A 17,163-nucleotide genomic window follows, 5' to 3' on the forward strand; every position below is an offset into this window, starting at 1 on the left:
ATGGTTGCATATTTTATGTTGTCTTGAAACACAGGAGTTTAGTCTTTTCTAATCTCTAATCCTAGCACATAAAAATAGGATATACTTTAATCTTCTGGTCACACTTCATACTAAAGGGGTATGCAATCACCAGGTGTTCATTTCATTTAGTTATTTGATGCAGTTAAGACAGTAATACAGATTCTCACAGTTCTTTAGATGCTGCTTCTTTAAGTAGTCTTTGAAAACCATCAGAAACCAGTGTTACGAGACCACAATTAGACATCACTGTCATATTGTAATAAAATCCAAACAGCATTCATACACTTAAGACGTATATACAAGTTCATATATAATATACACAAAAGACCTTCAATATGTCTGTTTACATTAAGGAATAACACATTCCAATCATAAAACAAGGGTAACTACTTAAACCTGAGAAATTTAAATGTGCTTAAAGGTAGTGCTGGGCGATAATTCGATAACGATAATTACCGCGATAATTTTCCTCAATATAATTAACAAAAGTTCGATATGTTTAAACTTTGCACATGCGCACACAATACTGCGCGACAGCGTTTGCGTGTTGCAGACCGGGCAGCTAACGTGGTATTTACCCACATGGTGGTGGTTGACAGGATTGTAGTTAAGAGTGGAGAAATGAGCGACACTGAAGCAAATGTAGTGCTGCCAACGACCAGCTCGAAGGACGATGACGTCATCGACAGAAAAAGTCATTCAACTTCGGTAATTTGGAGATATTTTGGCTTTTTACGAACAGAGCATTTTAAACTTTGCAGTCCATCTGAGCCATCTTCTATGTGTGTTTTTATCACACTGCAGTATTTAATTTTTCTATTTAGATATTTATTTTGTAAATTTTACTCATGCATATTTTGACATAAAAGACTTGAATACTCTCTACTGCAGATTTGTTTAATGTTTCTGCTGTTTGGCAAGAGTTTGTGTTCTTAAAGAGTTGTCTAATTTACCAGTTAACTGTCTGGTTTCTTCAACTTTCACTCAGGAGAAAAAAAATCTGCTTTTAAATTTGAAAGAAATAATGATTTGACATTTATCGTGATATTTATCGATATCGACATATGAAAATTATCGTGATAATGTTTTTGGCCATATCGCCCAGCCCTACTTAAAGGTTACCTTAATCAAAAAACGACAGCTTAATTGTTAAAAAATACGGGAAATAAGGCAGTATAAGCTTTATTTTCAATGCATTCCAGCAGAGGAAAAATAAGAATCCTTTCCATAAAACTCCTGCAGGGAACTTATATACCAAATAAAAATGCATGCTTAGGTTTTATCAATATAAATCTGTAAAGAGGCATTATGACAAACATACAATCATAGTCAACAAATTTAAACATTACATTTGACCCAAGATAAACCCTAAATACTTTATACTAAATTTAAAAGGCTGAAGCACAAACAAAATTTACAATTAAACCATAAATTCAAATCAAGAGAATGAAACAAGTCTTCACTAAAGAGTATGTACAGGTGGACCACAATTTTAAAGAACAAAACATTGATAAAACATGATAAAATTTCAAACCATTTCATTAACCATACTCGGGCTATAAAAACCAAGTCTTGGTAATGTTTAACAACCAAAATGTTTTCTCAAACAAATGCAAATCTCTGAACAAAATAGAAAGTCTGAATTATGGAGTTAATTCGAATTTCTGGCTAAAGAAATTTGTCTCCGTGAGCTTACGTTCCAAAACGAAGCTTCTGCACTTTAAAATCAACCTCAAAAAGCAATTTCAATTACAGCTCCATCTGCTTTACAACCTTCACTTAAAAAAAAACCTTATTGAAAAACAAAAGGTGCCATTACCCAAATGTCTATCTTGTGTTGCTTCTAGTCTCAGCCTTATCGTACAAATTCTATACCAGTTATTGTAAAGGCCAACGTATATATGCTTTCTACAATACACATTTTAAAGCTTTAGATACCTGTACCCTGCCTTTCTTGTACAACAAGATTTCATAAGATGATTTTCCTACAGAAGCTGGACCATGCGGTTTTTAGAATACACAGGAGAGCATCTGGCTCAACTTGAACCACAGTTATGGCAAACTGTTGTGATACACAGGCAAAGCAAGCTCTCTCCTCCGATTTAGCAGCCATATTTAACAAGAAAACTCCAACATTGTTGCAATGGATTTAATATTTTATTGGTTTAACTCCTAAAATTACCAGTTTTACTTTGTGCAGCCAGAAGACATTCAATGCCTTTTGATACTGTAGCAAAAGTGCTAATTAAACTTAACTTGCATTCCTTAATACATTTAAGACTTAACACATCAAGGCTGTGCTATAGATTTAACAGATGGAAAATGCTTGTAAATGAAGAGTTGCACTGAGATGCTGGAAATGTAACACGTTTAAATGAGAAATTTAACAAACACCTTAAACTTGTCATACATAATCTTACAAAAAGCAATTTGAAGTTTTAGATCAGAACTCACTTCCCTCAAATTTTGGGAAATTACACCACTCCCACGATACCGCAGGACTTGAAAATAAAAGCTAGAACTAATTTTTAAAAATAGTTAAACAGCAACTGTAGAAATGCGACACTGGCCTGGGGTTATTACCCTTGACATGGCTTGAGTGCATTTTAAAATGGACACCTGCTGTACATGACAAAATAAATGGTGTGCATATCACAGTAATGACTGAAAAACAGGATAACATTAGGAAAAGCCACTATGCCACAAGCAGAAGTATTTTCTATGATTTCAATACATTGGTGATGGTGGCCATGGTTGTTAATTGACTATAAAACAGTTTCAAGACACTGTGTGGGATGTGTATGCATCTTCTTCCAGTGTTCTCTGGAAGTGACCTTTCATCACCAATTAAACCTCATCTCAAACATTCACTGGACTGCACTTTGACTCTTTGCATCTCTACAGTTCCAAGAAAAGAAAAGTCATACAGGAAAGCACTGCATTTAAATTTTCACAGTGCAATACCTTTTCAAGTTTTGGCTATACGATGTCCATCTTTATAATTGTATCCCCACCTTCAGAACTGCTCTGTAAATTAAATGCAACTGAACTGGACAGTGGATAAGCAACTGACCACTGATCTGTACAAACACTGCTGAACAACATGCATATCGTGACTATTCAGCAATATACACAACCTATGATTTTCCAAGCATTGTGTACCAGTGCATATTTCAAAATAATGTCCTGTGTTAAAAACAGTCCACAGTGAGCAACATTTTGTTCTATAGTTTAAAACACTAGCTTACAACCAAGATTATACAAGAGTAGGTGGGCACAATAAATGCAAAGCATTTGCTTGAGGGACACTGAAAATTAAATTACACTACAATTTACCAGGTTATTCTAGACCGTACAGCATAAATTAATTCATTTTTGGCACAATAAAGCTTAGCAACTTTTCAAAGGAAATAAAAAAAACATACTAGCCATTTGCTTAATGCTGGTAGCAAAGCAATTAACTTAATTTACAGGAGGAAAAAAGGCAACAAAAAGTGCCAGCACCCAAATGGGAAAGCAGTGCAAAAGTAAACGGGAAAGTATTTTATTAGATACACAGTACATGAGAAGCCCATCTCATACAAGAATGTATGGCGGTGCAAGGCCTTGCACCGACATGTAGTCCAACTAGAGGAACCTAAGTGCATTGATTACAACATTGAGGTCTCATCTGCATTGGAAAATTTCATTTGGTTACTTATTCTATTTTAAAAGGGCCGTACATATATGAATAAGTGATACTTGACCAATCTGGATTTTAGACTATTAATAAAACACTTTGGATATATTTCAATTGCATTTAATGTTTTATAGCCACTTCTGCCTTTGCGGCATTAGACAATACTCACATGAATTTGTAGTCTTTAGTTTCTTCAATACCCATTAATCAAAGTGCTTGTGCTTAGACATGGGGTTTGCTACTGCAGAAACCATTATGCTGCTGCAGTCTCAGACTGCTTGCCTCCACATACAACTGAGGCCGCCAACAGCTGCCTGCCTACTTCTCCATTATTATAGGTCGCCTTGCTATAAAGTTTGCAAACTGCTTGTTCTTCCTGGATTTACCATCTTCTCCTATGTGCTTCCTATGAATGGTCTACAGACAGCACTGAAGACTTGGCATTTCAATTAAATTTCAGTAATGCTTTATTTGAATGTTGCTGCATAATCTCATCATAACAGCTACAGAAGATGTTACAATGAAATATGCAATGATTTATAAGGAAATGTGCAAGTGATATAACACGCATAAGCATTACATTGTACCAAGTGTTATTAATGGGGAAAAAATAACTTTCTTCCAGGGTATGCTCATCAAAGTCTTTATACATTCAAGCTGCAGTTTAATTCTTGTTTGAGCTGGCATTTAATGCATGATCTCAAAAGACTCTTCAGGTTAAAATTTGTAATAAAAATAAGTGCCTTTACAGTACTGATCTAAATCAAACAGTTTATAGTGGCAGCAAATGTCCTTTCAAAAGTTATTAAACAAATTCTCAATTTTTCCATCATAAAACTGAAGTATGTAACTTGTATCATACAGTTCAAGCTGTTGGAATTCAGCTGCATTAAATTCAGTGTAAACCTACCGATTTTATTCACCATCAGAATTGGTTTCTCTTAATGGACCAGATTCTTGGTTAAAGTTATTGGAATATCATTCTCCCAGAATGTTTTCCTAAATGAGCATGGTTGTATTAGGGCAGGTCAAACTGCTGATTCAGCTGAATCTCATGACTGCCAGCTGGTACTCAGCAGTCATGCCCAACTGGCTTCAAGTGCAACTTATTCAACAAAAGGGAGAAGGACTAATCACACTTTCTTAAAGATGGTCTGTAAGCTAGTGGAGGCAGTGATGCAAAGCAGGATGGAATCAAAATACATAAGGGGTGGTAAAATAAGCTTTTTCTGCGCCTACTAGAACGCTTACATGTTTCTGTAATTTGCATTTGATAGTGTAAAATTAATTGAACTCCAGCTTTGTGTTTAAGAAAGATGTAGATGGGACCCGGAGCACAAAATTGCCAATGGATGCCAAGCCATAACAGGGTCATTGTAAAATCTTAAAGTCACAATCTTAAAAAGCCAATCAAAGCTAGCCAGCAGTTCTTTAGATGGAGCAATTTAACAAGTGTTGGCTAAACTAGGGCATTAGGTGATTATCTCAGCAGTAAAGCAATGAAAAAAATCAAAATCACTTTACTACTCTAATAAAGGTTATTCTCCTAGCAGTAATATTTGTGAGGTGATGTTTCCACTTAAACCTTGAATGCCAGAAGCTCACAATGCATTACTTTAGGGCAGGGGTCTCCAATCCTGATTCTGGTTGGTCTGTGGGTTCTCATTCCTATAGCTCTTAAGAGCTTAACCACCTGGTTAATACTTTAACTTCCACCCAGTTCACCACACACCACTGCTAGAAATCTGCAGACAAATGGCCAGCTCTCTAGGACCATTAATGGCCACTTCTGCTTTAGAAATCAGCCATTCAATTTTTCCCTTGGATTGCCATTTTTTTTAAATAATGAAGCTTAGGCTTGTACAATACTTGACAGTTTTTGCTTAAAGGCACAAATTGTCATAATGCTGACCCTGCTCTACTGCAGAAACAGCACTAAAACAAAACCTACTTTGCAAGGAAGAATGGATCCGTAATGGTCAAAATCAAACCTGCCACTAGCATTAAGACTGGAAACACTTGAGGTGTTTTCGTTAAGGTCCGGGGTAACTTGACACCAGGAAAAGTTGCTAATTTCTTTCAACTCGGCCCACCTACTGTACACGTTAGCTTGCCAAGTGATTTAAGAAAAATAGTTTAAGCCATAGGGGACTGTATTCAACATCCTCAAAAGTACCGATTAATTTAAACCCAATGGACGAAAAGGGTGAAACAAAATGGAGGATGAGAAAATTGTGAAGTGTATTCGAAACCAAGAACAAACTGCGTTTTACACAAAGGACTAAGAGTATACAAGCTAATACCTTGGCTTCCTTTAAGAAACAGCTGGGTGAGATCCTTGAATCAATTTGCTACTAGCTGCTAGAGAGGCTATCCCTCATGTTTATAACTACCTAAAAGATGGTAAGACTTACCCCGTATTGAATGATATACCAAAAACTTAACTATGGACTACTTATGGTGACTGTGATAAGCAAAGGACAGAACAATTACAGTACAATGAGCACTGTTCCCACCTACAATTTTACATAAAGGCCACCATGCCCCTTCAGGTCTCTTAAAGTCTTTTTTAAATGTCAAACTTTCGTTTATGGTATGGGAGGTTTTTTTTTAACCCACATTTCTTAAATTTCTCTGGAAACAAGGTTCACGAAGGGCAGCCTTACACAGATGCAAGAACAATTGTCAGTTAAAATGAACAAAATACTAAAATCAAAAGTAAATAAAGGGCTGAAATTCACTTTTAACTTCAAAACTTTCAAGTTAGACATCTTTGAGGAAATTAGTCTTAAAATTGAAACATGAAGACATCTAATGTTACACATACTGTACATCCAATGTATTGGAAACTAGTTACTTCTGGAAGTGGAGAGCAAAGTGGTCTGGTTAAAAGAAGGATACAAAGATTGTGGGGCAAGAGATGTTAGTTTCTAACTATAGCTCTTACAGCAAATACCAGCAGTAAAGCCTTCTAATAAAAACCGAAGTACAGGATACATTTTTCTAAATGGTTATTCAGACAATTCCTATGGTGTCAGTGAAATTACAAAATGATGCATACATTTCTTAAAACTTAAATTTAAACCTACTAAACCAAAATTTACCTTCTTAATAAAAATGTCAGCAAGAACAACAAAAGAACTGCTTGGTGAAAGTACCTTTGGCAAAAATTACAGCCACAACCCTCTTGCCTAGAAGTGAGCAAAGTTGCCAATTTGCTCAAGTTCTCTCAAGTTGCTTAGCAATTACTTGTGGACAGCAGTTGACAAGTCTTTTTTTTTTACAAAATCTCAATGGGATTGCTGCAAACACCACACTTGACGACAAGAATTGTGTTGACTTAGTAATAAGCTGTTGGGTTTGCATTAGATGTAACGCTTTGCATTTAGAGTCAACTTCCAGTTTTGTCCATGACCACAAAACCTTTTGCAATGTTTGCAGTACCAATTAAATGCTTTTTGCAAACCATCTCCCTCCCCCATTTCCACAGCCTTTTTCAATAAGCCACCTTTGTGGAACAAATAGGATATTTTGTCCTGTCTGAGCCACTAAACTCTCTCAAAGCCAGTTGACCTTGTACAGAAGATGCATCTCTAGTGATGTGGTTTCCCCCCTGTCCTAGGCAGTGTGAGTACCTTTCTTTTTCCTAATGATTGATTTCACAGTGCTCAAAGACTTAAGGGCCTTTGAAATGCTTTATGGTGCTCTTCAGATCTGCACCTTTACACACTATTATCCCCAAAAGCTCTTTAGTCTACAGCAGAATCCTTGAAATTCACTACGGGACTAAGGGACCTTACAGTGATGGGTATATTTATTCTGAAAGCATGTGAATCACCATTACTGTACACCCAGGCCATTCATCTTAGTGTGCACCTAAATTGAGGTTTTCCCCACAGCAAATGGATGAATATTTTTTCAAACATTACTTTGGCATTTTTTCACATGAACTTTTTCTTTTAATGTGTCTAGGGGCAGGGTGTTTCTCCTAAATGTCTAAATGTCATAAGCTTTACAAGCAACAAAATTGAAAACATGCAATGATTTAAATACTTCTGCAAACACTATACTTAAGTGCAAGGGAATATTCCAAGTGTTGGCTCACCTAGGGCTCTAGGGTAGTCCTTAGGTCATCATATAAATGATGCAGACACCTAGATCTAAACAAAAGCGGTAAATTCATAATCCCCCCCAAAAATGCAACACCTTTCAAGTTCCAGGAACCTGCAAATTAAACAAGCTAGGATTTGCATGTCCCAAAGTCGTCCACAATGTTCACTCACTGTTTTTAAAACAAAAACAGCAAAATGTTTAAGAGATTGGCAGACATTTAATAAAATCAATCTGTTTTTAACAAAAACTAGGTCAAGGTAAATAACTTAGTGGAGTACACTGTAGAAGTTTGAATCAGGCCAGTTTTAAAACCTCATCAATTAAAGATGTTTATTTTCATGGATCAGATAATCACTACAGTCTACTTTACCAGAAATCGCTAGTTCCCGATCTCAATTTAAGACATCAAATTGAAAGGAAGATCATGCAATAAAAAGTTATCTACTCTCAAGCACGACTGTTTCATCCAGCGACAGATCCAGAAGTATTTCACATGGGACACAATCAGCCTGCTTCCCTTCTCTGGCTTTCAACTGTGATGGTACATGAAACAAAATATAGCATGCAGACAACATAATATATACTGTACAACAGTTGCAAATCACAAGGTCAGGGGTGTTTTGCATTAGTAGCTCATGTGTAGGGTAGAATTACTGAACTATTTCTAACCATTGATACTTATGTACACCCTTGGTTCCATATGGGTAAGAACTGTTTTTCCACAGTGAATGAAAGAAAATCAAAACAGAAAAGAACGCAGTAATCAATGCTACCGACAAATGCATTACATATAAAAAGGTCAAGCAGTTTCACATTCCAGCACCAGTGTGAAACCAAACCAACAATTTCTGAAGAGCCATTCTTCATATCTACCTATAAGATAGCATTCCATATTGGAACATGGGTAACAAATTTTAATATAGCCTAGTCTAATGCACCTAAACTATTTTAAATCACCCAAGAAACTGCTAACAGACGCTATGGATACAACCAAGTTGCTCACATTTGCTTCTGTAGAGTTGTATGCAAAAGTTTGGGCACCCCTGGTCAAATAACATGTGCAGATTGAAAAAATAAAAACAGTAAAAGTGGCATGTGCAAATATAATATTCAAGCCTGGGGACTGAAATCCATTTCAAAACTTTAATCTTTCGTTCCTTTAAGTATTTCATGGTTGATTTTGAGGAATGTTTTGGATCAGTCTTGTAATGTAACCTTTTCAGCTTCAGTTTCTTCACCGACTATAGGACATTAGCTTCCAGGATTTGTTGATATTTAGTAGAATCCATTCTTCCCTCTACCCACACAATATTTCCTGTGCCATGGGCTGCCACACAACCCCAAAGCATAACAGATCCACCCCCATGCTTAACGGTTGGCAAGGTGTTATTTCTTCAAATACTTCTTTTTGTCTCCAAACGTACCTTTGGTGATTGTTGCCATAGAGTTCAATTTTTACTTCACCAAACCACAGCACTTGGTTCTAAAAAACCTCTGGCTTATCCGAGTGTTGCGTTGCATACTTCAGACTTTGAAGTTTGAGATCGCGGGTAAGGTTTCCTTCCGATGACTGTTCCATACAGATGTTTGTGCAAGCAATGCTGCACAATGGAACAGTGCACCACTACTCCTGTGCCAGCTAAACCTTCCTGCGGGTCCTTTGCAGTGATCTGGAGGTTTTGCTGTGCATTCCTGACCAGTCTATGAGCAGTTCTAACTGACATTTTTCTTGGTCTTCCACATCTTGTCTTGATTTCAACAGTTCCCCTTAACTGCCATTTCTTAATGACATTTCAGACAGTGAAAATTGCAAGCAGGAAGAATTTAGATATCTTTTTATAGCCTTCCCCTGCTTTGTAAGAGGAAATTATCTTTATTTTCTGATCCCCAGTCAGCTGCTTAGAGGAGCCCATGGTTGTTGAGTGTAAGCACAACATCCTGAGAGGTTCGAAGAGTTAGAGAACTTAAGCTCTGGAATTGTCATCATCCGACTTGGATTAAGGCCTAACAAGTTAAGTTCAGAGACCTTACAAAAAAATAACACTAGCTGAACTTTTGCACATGCCACATTTAGTTTTATTCCCCCCCTCAATCAGTTAAATTCAGCAAATAAATAGTAATTATGCATTAAAATTTGAAGAAAGTTTAAGTTTGTTTGGTGCAGAGGTTGTGTTCATTTCATTTCAATTAGAAAATTAACAAAACATGTCCTTTTCTAATTGAAATGCTCAAACTTTTGCACACAACTGTACTATCAAAAACTGTAGCTGGTTCTGATCACATGCTCAAAACCCATCATTCAGACTTGGTGAATGCTACACTACTAGAAAGGTATGAACTAGAAGTTCAGCACAGTTTTCTGAACACTTAGTACCCAGGACAATTTCAATAGTGTCCTAAATCTTAAATAAAAAACATCAGGTGTCCGTTTCATTCATAACCAATGTTGTTCGCCCATTATGGGTGACCACCATCCCACGGTCCCAGGCACAAATCCCAATTTTCTCCTCAGTCATCCTATTGTGGGACTTGTGACACAATCTAGTGTGGATGAACTGTAGTGAAGTCCAAAAACAAGAAAGGACCCAACAGTCCCCACTAAAAGTACTCAAGAACACACTGGCATAGACCATAAAAATAAGAATTGTCACATAGCATTGCAAATTCCCCTTGGGTTAAATTTACAATTTTGCTCAGGGCATGGGAAAATGATTAGAACAAGCAGTTTAAAAAATACAAATTAAAACCAGTGATATTTAACAAATAAATGAGTATTTAATGGAGTATGGCAAATTGGTCTCGCTGCTGGGTAAATTTTATTATAGTTTTCACTTAGAAATGGCATATAATTAGAGTATTTTACTCTGTTAAAGTCTTTTTGCCTCGGTAACCATCTTAAATTGCAAGCCTTATGCTTTAATTGGGGGGTAAAAAGAGGAGTTCCATAATTCATGACACCATAGATCAAAGAGATCAAGACCATCTTTTTTTACAAAAAAATCTACAAATAGTCAGAAAACCATGAGCATATAAAGACTAGAGTCCTGGTTATTTTTTACAGATGCTAACAAACGTGATATTCAAAAAGTTCAGAATGTGAATCACCACAAACTATCATAAGTAACATGTAGGTGCTATTTTGAGGCTGTGATTGCATAACAGTACTGAGAGAGACCACATAACAGCTAACCACTAAAAGGGCTAAGATGTAACATGAGGTTGCCCTTGATATCCCTGAAAAAAAAAACTTGAAATGACTTGCACAATAAAATTTGAATTACAGAAACCAAGTGATAAAACCTTCAAGAAGGATTAAGATGCCCCAGAAATCTGCTATTTCCTACACAACAAGATTTTGAAAATAGCTGAAAATGACAATGTGCAACCGATATTTCAAATTGAGCCATACTTTAACAAAGTGATTTTTCATACAGTACCTGTTATTTTGTCTCGTACTAATTTACAGGACTCTATTTCACCCACACTTCCAAACAAACTCTTCAGCTCTTCCTGTGTCATATTCTGAGGAAGGTAGTTGACTATCAAGTTAGTTTTACTGTCCTCTATGCTTCCTGATTCTACTGGCGAGGAGCAGTTGTTTGAAATTGTGGTGGGGCCATTGGTGGTGTTGTTACACGAGGGTCCATTGGACAGCTGTGTTTCCATGGCAGCAATTACCTGCTAAAAAAAGAAAAAAAGGTCAGGCCTAATGCTTTAAAATCGATTTTAGCATCTTTTAAAATTTAATTGTACAGTTAAATAAGGATGCTCGTCATCAATTTAGCAGTTATATCAGTGTCAATTTAATAGTATTTGCAGAAATTTATGCAAATTAAGGTTGTGTGAACTTCATTAAAATGCATTAATTTTAGAACACATTACTGTAGAGGAAAGATACCCTCTTTCTGGACTTTTAAAAACTGATTTCTTCATGTTGAAGATATTTTGCATTAGGAAAAATACAGTAAAGGCTTAACACCAGATTGTGCACAATTCTGGACAGTCCTCTGTGCTCTTTTTACCATTTGCGTTTTAACGTTTCCACCTTCACAGAGATCTCATAGTTCTTACAATTCCTGTAATTCCAAACTAGTTTAAAGTTTTAAAATTACCTAGCATTCTGTGCAAGAAACAAAAAAATCTGATTTAAAATAATGCCCAATAGTTCTCTAAAAGTAGGCTACAAGTGCACTAAAATGCTGTATTATGCTTTTATTCAGTTATTCATATCCCACCTGTTGAAACATGTTGAGTTAAAAACATCAAGGCATACATTATAAAAATAAGATAAAATATCCAAAAACCACTATAGTTAACTTAAGTGGCAAAGAATTTACATGGTAAACTATGGGGGAAAAAGCTGGACACCCATTACCTTGAAAGAGTAAGCCTTACCAGTACAATCACAGATCCCCCTTTTATGACCTTGACATACTTGGCACAGCTCCTTTCTGGCCCACAGACAATTACTTCACCTGACAGCACATGCAGGGCTCACAGAACACATTGTCTATAAGATACATGCAGGGCACGGCTTCTCCCCAAGACTGGGTTTTTTTTGCTCATATTCAAGTGTTGACCGTAATTCCTAATTTGAAACTACAGAAAAGTTATCACAACATTCTCATACAACGTTTGCCATCTAAGAGGTTAATAAGGAAAAAGGAATTAGATTATCTAGAGCTCATCTTAAATATCAAAAGAGAAAATTCTGCAATTCCACATAAGTGGCCATTTAACTAGTCTTCAGTTTGAAGCTGAGCACGCAAACACCAGCAAATAAGCCACACAAGGACAAAGATTAAGAAAGTGCTGTGTGACATTCCTGTCAATTCGAGAACCAAGAAGCTCCAAATGTTAAATGCTGGCAGGGGTGCAGTTTAACTGGTACAGTTAAGCAGGCAGCAGAAACTGTTTAACAAACTGTTCTTTTTTGGAAATTAGCAGGATCAGGGAAAGACAACAAACAATCACACTTAATTGCACATTTACTTTCAAGTCCAGGTGGCAGAAATGATATTCTTAGCCAAGATTCAAGTGAACAGCTGCAGCAGTATATGTGCTGGTAAATTACAGCATTTCCCATCCATGGAACCATCTGCTCTGAATTGATTCTTAATGTTAATATGCAAGACTTTGCAGATAAATCAGTGAATGGGTACCAATGCTCCTATAATGGGCAGAAACAAAAGATGTTGCAGTGGTTTTTAAAGGGTTAGTGCAAAAATATTAAGATGTATAAGTCTGCATGCTAACCCACCTCCACCTCTGCGCTAAAGAAAAAAACAGGGTTTTGAACATGGTAAATTCTTTGGGCCTCTGAAACCTCCCATTGTATGTGACACCTTGTCAACACTGGCTGTGTGAAAAGAAGCATCCTTTTTTAACTGTTAATATTGATTAGTGTTAATGTGAGGCCTCCTTATGAGAAAAATCTTTTAAAACAGTACAGGGAAAGAAAAACAGCCCTAAAATAACCCTTTAAGAAATGTTTCCTTGCAAAATTTGTACAAAACTATAGACTGCAGGCTACCTGTTATACAGTGAAATTCAGTTAGACCATACCAAAACAATGGAAATTAAAATTATGATTACATATCAAATTAAGTCTTGGTAAAACTAAGCTGTATACACATTCAGACAATTTGAACTTTGGTTATAAATTAAAGCATAGTGTATTTGGTATGGCCTGAACATTAAATGATTAATAAAAGCCTACAGAATTTAAGAAAAGTCCCACAGACCCCAGTCCAAGGCTCTGCTGCCCACGAGCCACTTCTAAGAAGAGAAGCCACATCACACAGTCTGACTGCCATGTTAGTTTGGTGTTGCCGTCTGCAATATGGACACAAAAAGTACTGTATGTTAGATGGACAAAAAAAGTAAAGTAACAGTCAATTTTAAGCAATTTTATTGTCTATTCAGAGCACGTCCATGCAGCTTGGCTAACCCGGTAGAGGCCAATTCCAATCTAATCCTATCAGATGAATTTTAAAAGCACACACTCAACCAGACATGTATGAAAGCAATCAGATTAAGCAGAAAAGGCCAAGTGAAAGGATGACAAATCAAGGAAAAAAATGTAAAACTTCCAGAATAAACAAGTTAGCCAATTTTCATAAAATCTGCAAACTTTCAAAAGGAGCCCATCCAAAAAGAAAGCACAATTACATCTGGATGGAACCATAACACCATTACTACAGCACATTTGTTTTAAAGCTCACAATGACTACCTACTGAAGCGCTTTTTGATCAAAATCAAGAAGGCTGCCACTTATAAGCTTGATTCCTTATTGTAAACCATGTGTTAATAAGACCAACACAAAAACCATTGCCAGGTTAAACATTTTCAAGGTCACTGCCAACAATATCTGAAAAAGACAAAACAGTCATCTTTCCAAGTTGGTAATTCAAGCTTACAAAGGCAGAAAAATATCAGAAAACTAAAAATCAAAAGATGCTCAGGATGACAATAACGTTTACTCAAGTTTAAGGAAATGGTTCATTTTGCCAGATTGAGGATTTTTTTTTTAAAGTCAAATTACTGCATCTGTACATCCTTCAAATTTATAAGAGACCTACTATAGCACAGCAAGGACACTGCATTGTAGCTTTAATGGTGTGACAGAAGAGCAACCCAGTGATCTGGAATAATAAGCATTTGACACTTGCTATCGCATGGTGGTACATTACTGCACACAGCTTTCCACACACATCCTTTATTCATACACAATTTAAGGCAGTGATATTATTAACACAGCATTTGGCACACACTGCATAATCGGCTTGAAAGTCATTCTGAAGGTTAGCATTTAACCCAAACATTTCACTGCTGCAGAAGGTTGCGCTACATCAAAATCAAACAAAAAGTGTTTGGTGCCCAGTCCCAAACCTTAGCAAAATCACTTAAATTAAGATGGGACAAAGTAACAAAACGATTAATATACATATCACGTGACAAAACTATTTTACAAGTTGTCTTTGGCTCGGATACAGTTAAGGCTCTGTGACCTATATTAAAGAAATAAAAACTAGGTCTGAGTACCTAGCATATATTTAAAGATCAGCATTTTCTCAGAAATACTTAGCATGAAGTATATTTAGCATGAAATCTTGCCAAATGTTGTAAAGAACAAATAGTTCAGTGTAACTGCATGAGAAATGTAGAAATGGGATAAACTTTGTAGAAAAGACAAAAGACGCTTCTACTGTGTATTTTCTAAAAACAATACAGTTCAACATGATACCGGCCTGGTATCTCACTACAAAGGACTGAGGAGTAAAAAGGCACTAATTTGACAAGTAATCTCAATTTTCTAGCTCTGGAGTCCATCCATACCCATGGAAAAACTAACCTGTCAAGGCCACCAAATTGTTGTACCCTTCAGAAAAATTTAGTGAAGATTAACCACAGTAGCCAAAGATGTGTGTATCTCCTCTGAGGCCTATAGGGCAAGTCAGAACATAACACTGGAGTATTGATCTGACCCTTACAAGTACCCATGCAGAAAGCTGAAGCTTTATGTACAACCCAGCCCAGCTCATGCTGGAAAGTATTGTATTTTAAGCACCTTAGGGCAACCTTGTTGTGAAATGCACTATATAAAAAATTGAATTGAATATTTACTTAACACTGCAAAAGCAATGAAGCACCTAGTGGACTTCTCAGATCAAGGAAGTTGTAATCACTTTTACAGCTAAAAGAAACAGGTCATTATGCATTAAACAGGCTTATACACTTAATTTTTTTACTATTCACATTGTTTAACATCTGACAGCAATCACCTCCAACAAGTAACAGCGTGATCAGAACAAAATGAACAAGCCAGAGAGGCAATAATGGTTAAACAGATAAGCTCCAAATGCATTCACACATTACACATTTGGCATTGCATGATCAACCCCAAAAGCAATATATACATACAGTAGTATCAGCTTGTAAGATATTCCCTATAAATTAAGTTTATATGTGCTGCAGCATTTAGCTGACTTGATGCTAAAAACTTTTACAAAATAGTTTACTGAATATAACTTCCACCTTTTATCCTTCACCATAAAATACCACTAGCACAGCAGTCTTTGCTGAAAATATCAAATCTGAATAACAGGAGAATTTTGTTCAGCAGACAAGAATATTTGAGCATGAAGAGAGGGTCAACTGGACAGGATGTTAGAGACATGAAAAAACTACACAGTAGAAGCAAAAGCAGTCCCACTTCAAAAAAAAGAAAGGTAAGCTGCAATACTGTAGCACAACAGCTTTAGTATGACACCATAGTACACGGGTAACAGACAGATATAAAATCACAATAGAGCATTGGGTCAATATGGCCATATGCTCTGCAATAGACAAGTGTCTGGATTTCTGTAGAAGAGGAGCAGCGCCATTCTTTCAAGAGAAATATTTGCTCACATTGTTGGAGGATGAAAGTGTGTGGCATCATTCCAGAATACCCTTGTGAATGTGAAGGAACCTTATCCATGAGTAATGCAAATCTAGACTGTTCAACTACATTTCATCCTTTTAGTCTGTTAAATACATTAGTGGCTGGTATAACCAAGTAAATTTGATTCCCATCATCAATGTGATCTTATTCATCCCAATATGTAACATCTTATCCAGCTGCATATCTTGAACACTGCCAATGTACTTAATACTGACTGCACCCAAGTACAGCACACTGAAGTGAAAGCAAATAAGATCCTAAGTCATACTGTATGCTTAAGGTCTAAAAAAACAAAACTGCACAAATTAAAATGGCCTAAAATTATGAAAGAGTACGTCACTTTCTAGGAAATCTGATCACAAGAAATGATTAGAACGCCACCTCCATAAAATCACCAAAAAGGATGCATGAATTAAAATTAGCTGTAGTAGCACATTTGCAATGAAGGAAGTTTAATGGTTTTAAACTGTACATTAAAAAAAGTAGTTTGCCACAGTAAATACATTTTTAAATTAAGTCCTGCACTTAGCAGTGTATACAAATTAAGCATAGAGCCAAGATATGGAATCCAATCACATGTACTGTACCTTACTGAAAAAGGCAACTTCTTTCACTGAAAAGCAGTGGATTATCAAAAAGTTTCCAGATTTATATGCATTTTAGATCAGGAAGTGTTCATTTGCTGTGGCAACAGTGGGAGTGGAATTGAGAAATTGGTATACCCCACTGAGAACCAAAACCTTTATTCTATAACATTAATTATACAGTAGGTGACCATACCTCATATCTGTTGTGACATTTACAGACTAAGCAGGCAAGAGCTTAATGCTGCACTGGGGAAGTACTTAAGTGTCACTAGTCTCCCCGTAAAAACGGCTAAATGGAGTTTATAAGCAGCACACT

The 17,163-nt window shown here is 36.3% G+C and overlaps 1 protein-coding gene across 8 annotated transcripts in view; it reads right to left on the bottom strand.

Annotated features, from left to right (window-relative positions):
* Positions 1 to 17,163, bottom strand: part of elavl2 (ELAV like neuron-specific RNA binding protein 2) — a 78,661-nt gene that overhangs the window by 22,757 nt on the left and 38,741 nt on the right. For 3 of the 8 annotated variants that reach the window (XM_069191222.1, XM_006629892.3, XM_015345344.2), the window contains exons 2-3: positions 13,558 to 13,648; positions 11,251 to 11,494 (exon numbers count right to left, since the gene is read on the bottom strand). In XM_069191222.1, the coding sequence (XP_069047323.1) occupies positions 11,251 to 11,494; positions 13,558 to 13,629 (316 nt within the window). In that variant the 5' untranslated portion in view covers positions 13,630 to 13,648. The remainder of the gene's footprint in view (positions 1 to 11,250; positions 11,495 to 13,557; positions 13,649 to 17,163) is intronic. The other 5 variants (XM_069191225.1, XM_006629893.3, XM_015345346.2 and 2 more) reach the window with 3 other exon arrangements.

This window comes from Lepisosteus oculatus, chromosome 1 (assembly GCF_040954835.1).
Source record: "Lepisosteus oculatus isolate fLepOcu1 chromosome 1, fLepOcu1.hap2, whole genome shotgun sequence".
NCBI classification, from domain to species: domain Eukaryota; kingdom Metazoa; phylum Chordata; class Actinopteri; order Semionotiformes; family Lepisosteidae; genus Lepisosteus; species Lepisosteus oculatus.